Raw genomic sequence first — 4468 nt, forward strand, 5'->3', positions numbered from 1 at the left:
CTCCCAGCACCCCGACGATGCGGTTGAATTCAAACCACAGCTCCATCGACTCCATAAGGGCCTCCAGAGGCTGGTTGCAATGAGCAAACCGCTGATTCAGCGCAGCGCTGAACGCAGACCTGTCTCCTTTTTCCGATGCGTCCCTCTCAAGCCAATACTTACATACCACCCCGAGTGTATTCTGGTGGCTGGTGACATGTGGGAAGCGCTCGGTTTCTGCGAACATAGGACCGTCGAGCAACGGAGCAAGTCGATCGAAGTCGTTCAGCACGACACACGCCGCAGACGCTTCGGAAACGTGGTTGATGGTGCGCTTGACAGTGGAAACGAGTCCCTGGAAGAGACTTAAGTCATGGTCAATGTGATTCAACCAGACTTTCTTGAAGCGCATTGGACAGGGACAAAGTGATATCACTCTGCTGACGAAAAGAACCTCTGGATCCGATTCAGGTACAGATGGGAATTGGCGCCCGTCGGGGCAGCTAAATGGAAGGCCGTTAAGTAGCCCGGCACGCATTAGCTCCATTAGGACGAGGCAGTCGTTCAGAAGGGGGGTGGGGGTGTCCTTCAGAGCGTAGCCGAAGAGAGATACACAACCCGTGTCAGTGACCAGACCTAGGGACTCGAGGAAGACAAACTTCGACAGGGTCCACATCATGAGGCGCAGCTGCTCAGGCTTACGCTCCGCCGAGTCCACCACCACCAGAGGACCCTTGACATCTCCGGCGGGACCTAATATGTCACTCTCGTCCCTCAGCCGCTCGTGCCAGGAGAGACAGTCGCTTAGCGTGAGCGGGTCAGTTTCCTTCATCGACTTCCACTCCTGCTCTGTTCGCAGTGCCCTCCAGGAGATGCGCCAAGGCAACCCAGCCGCTGTCTGCAGCGAATAAGGAACCGTGAAGGCCTGCGTCTCTCCCGATTCAGATAACGGAGTGAATTTCGCGAAGCGACATTCTGTGTTCTTCATACTATCATGGCAAAAGGATGCCAACAGACCAAGGACTCTCCTCCTCCGGTCTGTGAGACTGCACTGGAGCTCGTGGCATTCCAGACTATCCACAGCGCAATTATACTCCTCTCTCCACTCCAGGCTGGCGAGGCTGTTGATGACTTGTTCGCCCAGCAGCCCTACGAGCGCCAGGTGGTAGAGCTGAGGCGGCAGCATGTGACCCACTAGGGAATCGAAGTCATGCGGTACGGTTGGGACGCGGGCCTCCCGCTGCTCCTCGCTTGCGCCGATCTTAGCTGGAGGCACCACACCCACGTCGCCTCGCACGCTGAGTACTATGGGCGTGTCGAAGAGCACCTTGCACACGTTGTAGCCCTGAACGCCCTTGTTGGGGCTATGAGAGGAGAAGCCGTAGTAGTGGAGGGGTGTCTGCTGCCTGGCTGCGTACTTCAGCGCATGGCCAAAGATCTGACTATCATTACAGTTCGGAAACTCGGTCTGCAACGCTACGGATGTCCTGGAGTAGTCGTTACCCGCTAGAATACAGGCAGTCTTGAAATCTTCCTCGGTCACGTTTGCAAATTGTAGCAGCGCACTGAGGTCTACGAAATCGAACGTGCTCTCCGTGAAATTTACACTGAGGATGACGCGCGGTACTCCGAAGGGGAGCAACGAAGGTTGCCCGAAAACGGCATCCACCACGTCCTGCTCCACCATGTAGGCCAGTTGCTGCTCAGCGAGATATGGGCCTTGGATCATCTCAGGAATGTACCCAGCTGGAACCTTGGCCGAGTTTTCGCTCTTAAGATGCGCGACGTGGTTCTGCAGGTGCACGCGGTAGTCTCTTCGTCTGTCAGTGCTTACGTTGGACGATACCTCGGAGAATTTATAGCGCGCCTGGTCGAAGTCGTTTCTATACCACATCTGCCAAGCTTCGTCGGCGGCCATGTTCATAGCGTCGTGTCTAGGCAAGGAAGGTGGCGTAATACCCTGGAACACCAGCAGTCCCTTGATCTTGTTATCGATGAGCTTTTGAATCTCATTGCCAATAGCACTGAAGGCGTCATCCCTTGGGGCTCCGAGGACACCTACAAGGTCGTCTTTGATCCCGTCAATCGACCTAAGCCAGGCGGTAGCGTCGAGTCCCAATCTCAAATGTTGAATAGACCCGATTTTGTCCCGCTTGGTCAGCCCGTGTTCCTGAATCCACGCGCGCAGTCCGCGAATGCGCATTGACATGCTGCCTAATCTGCAATTTCCAAAATAGCCCCAATAGTCCTAAATGGCTGAGGAGGACAACTACGACGGCTGGGGAGTTCTGAATGTGCAAGGTTCGTGCTTCAACACACTGCTGGCCAGAGGCCGTGTCGCCAAATGCCACAGAAAGGGTCTTTCTTCTCAGGCAACGGATCTGCTGCCACCTCACATGCTATGGAGCTGTGTTAGGTCCTTGCCCCTGGCCAGCCTGAGGCATCCCCTACACTATGCGAAGGGGACCTTACTCCACACTGCAATCAATCGCTCTCGCGGCGGTTTCACGTGCACGACGTGGTTTCCTGGGGGGAGATTTCTTATGGCGTCTACTAAGGGCGGCGACATTATTCTCTGGGATGGCAGCTCGTTCGCATTCGAAGACCTCAAGACACTACCCCACTGCAGTGCCGGATGGACGCGCATTCATTGGGCTAGGCACCACGCCGTCCTGTTTTCCGGAGACTCCTCAGGCCAGGTGCAGCTTACATCGCCATCTCTGCAACCCATCGGCATGCTCCGGACTCTAGAGGGGCAGAGCGTCCAGAGTCTCTCTAGTTCCCCTGGAGATACCAAGCTTTTGGCGACGACGTTTGATGAGCACCCGGTAATATGGGACGTCGCCTCTCTCGAGGTAGACCAACGCCTCACAGCACGCTCCTTCGACGCTACCGTGGGGGACTGGCACCCCCAGCTAGCACTGGTGGCAACGGGTAGCCGAACTCACAACGTGGACCTCTGGGATCCGCGGGAAGCGACCATCGTTGCAGACGTAGCAGCCCACAAGTATCCTGTGGTGTCTGTCCTTTGGGTCCCAGGCAACGATTACCACTTGTTGTCGTCCGCCAAAGATGGCACCGTGAAAGTCTGGGACATTCGGCAGTTTTCGGCGCCGGTGGCAGATTTGCCGGCCGCCGCTCCCGCACGCCACATCGCTCTGGCTTCCAGTGACTCCGTGGAGCCCTACTTGACGGTTCCCGAGGTCGTACAAGCCGCCAAGGATTCCGCGATGCAGGTGTATGGATCCGCTCTAAGTATAGACCCCGTTTTCCATCATATCCTCGCTGTGGGCGACACCTCAGGGTCACTCTCCTACTGGAACTTGGATCATGTGGTCCGACACGGTTGCAAGTCTCCATTCGTCCGGCACGTCGCCTGTCATGACCTGCCTATAAATAAGGTCACGTTTCATCCTTCAGGGCTCGCTGTAGCGTCCTCCAGCGGGGACTCGTCAGTGCGAGTTTGGTCGGTATCCGCTCCTGGCACGCTGGGCGGCCCCATCTCCGTTCTCGAAGAGAACGAGGCAGCGAAAATCGCGCTGTCTAAAACCCACTACGCCGCTTCGCTGGCGAAGAAAGCTGCCCCTCTGCAACAGACTTTTTGCGACCTCGAACCACACCCGCTTGTTGACAACCTGGACATCCACCCGCTGATGACAGTCCCTGGTCGACTCCAGGAATACTACGATTCCGTTGTTCACATAGAGAGCAGGGAAATCTCTTAAGAGGCGTCAATTGCTGTTAACCACAAAGTTGTACAAGGAGGCGACCATGACGACAAATGTCGCCGTTCTTCCCGTCCGTCGCTCTCACTTGATAGAAGGTAGCCGGCTGTAGAGGATTCTCTGCAGTCTCGTTTTCATTTGATGGTATTGAATTGTTTCTACACAGTTCGGCAAAATAGGTCACAATCCGATTCGCGACTTGACATCGGCGATCCAGCTTCCTGGAACTGGGGTTCTAGCTTTATCTAGAACAATTTTGGCCAGACGGGAGAACGTCGTAACGACAAACACCAAAAACATGACGAAAAGTAGTTGCCGGCAAAATAGCGCTACGCGCTGCATGACCGAGCACTGACCATCTTCCTCCTTGCGCTTCTTCTCCTCTAATCGCGCGCTTCTTCGCGGATGATCAACCATTTATTTTAATTCACCGGCAAACTTCGACACTATTTTGATACGAACATATCTGTCGTTGGCGTCAAAAGTCGCTGCTTGATGACTGGATTCAAAAGAGGTCAACCTATGACAAGCGGCGTCTGGAGAAACAAAGTAGTACGAAAACCGATCACCACTCCCTCTGCGTTCGAGCAGACGAAGGTGGTACCAGTTGCCCTTGCGAACACTCCACATAAGCAACGGGATTTCAGACAGAGGAACCTTGGAACTTCCAGTGTCGATAAAGCAGCTCTTCGTCCAAAGAAAAGCAACGTAACACAGAAAGAGAACTTCGGTGTGTGCCTCATCTCCTAAACACTCAGTTGTAA

The 4468-nt window shown here is 54.8% G+C and overlaps 2 protein-coding genes across 4 annotated transcripts; one reads left to right on the forward strand and one right to left on the reverse strand.

Moving 5' to 3' along the window:
• KVP18_004393 (uncharacterized protein) lies at positions 1–2188 on the reverse strand (the record flags this gene model as incomplete). Of its 2 annotated transcripts, none has more annotated exons than XM_067956968.1 (1): positions 1–2188. In XM_067956968.1, a coding segment is annotated over one exon (2188 nt), but the record flags the coding sequence as incomplete, so codon positions are not given. The 2 variants fall into 2 exon arrangements, with proteins under 2 accessions (XP_067811777.1, XP_067811778.1); XM_067956969.1 differs by having other exon boundaries at positions 11–2182.
• Positions 2189–2231: 43 nt separating this feature from the next.
• On the forward strand, positions 2232–3704 carry KVP18_004392 (uncharacterized protein; the record flags this gene model as incomplete). Of its 2 annotated transcripts, none has more annotated exons than XM_067956966.1 (1): positions 2232–3704. In XM_067956966.1, the coding sequence occupies one exon, from the start codon at positions 2232–2234 to the stop codon at positions 3702–3704; it is 1473 nt and encodes a 490-aa protein (XP_067811775.1). The 2 variants fall into 2 exon arrangements, with proteins under 2 accessions (XP_067811775.1, XP_067811776.1); XM_067956967.1 differs by having other exon boundaries at positions 2523–3704.
• Positions 3705–4468: the final 764 nt, after the last annotated feature.

The sequence above is a fragment of a genome (genome assembly GCF_019968955.1).
Source record: "MAG: Porospora cf. gigantea A chromosome Unknown PgA_NODE_1936_length_4468_cov_356.669, whole genome shotgun sequence".
Lineage (NCBI taxonomy): Eukaryota > Apicomplexa > Conoidasida > Eugregarinorida > Porosporidae > Porospora > Porospora cf. gigantea A.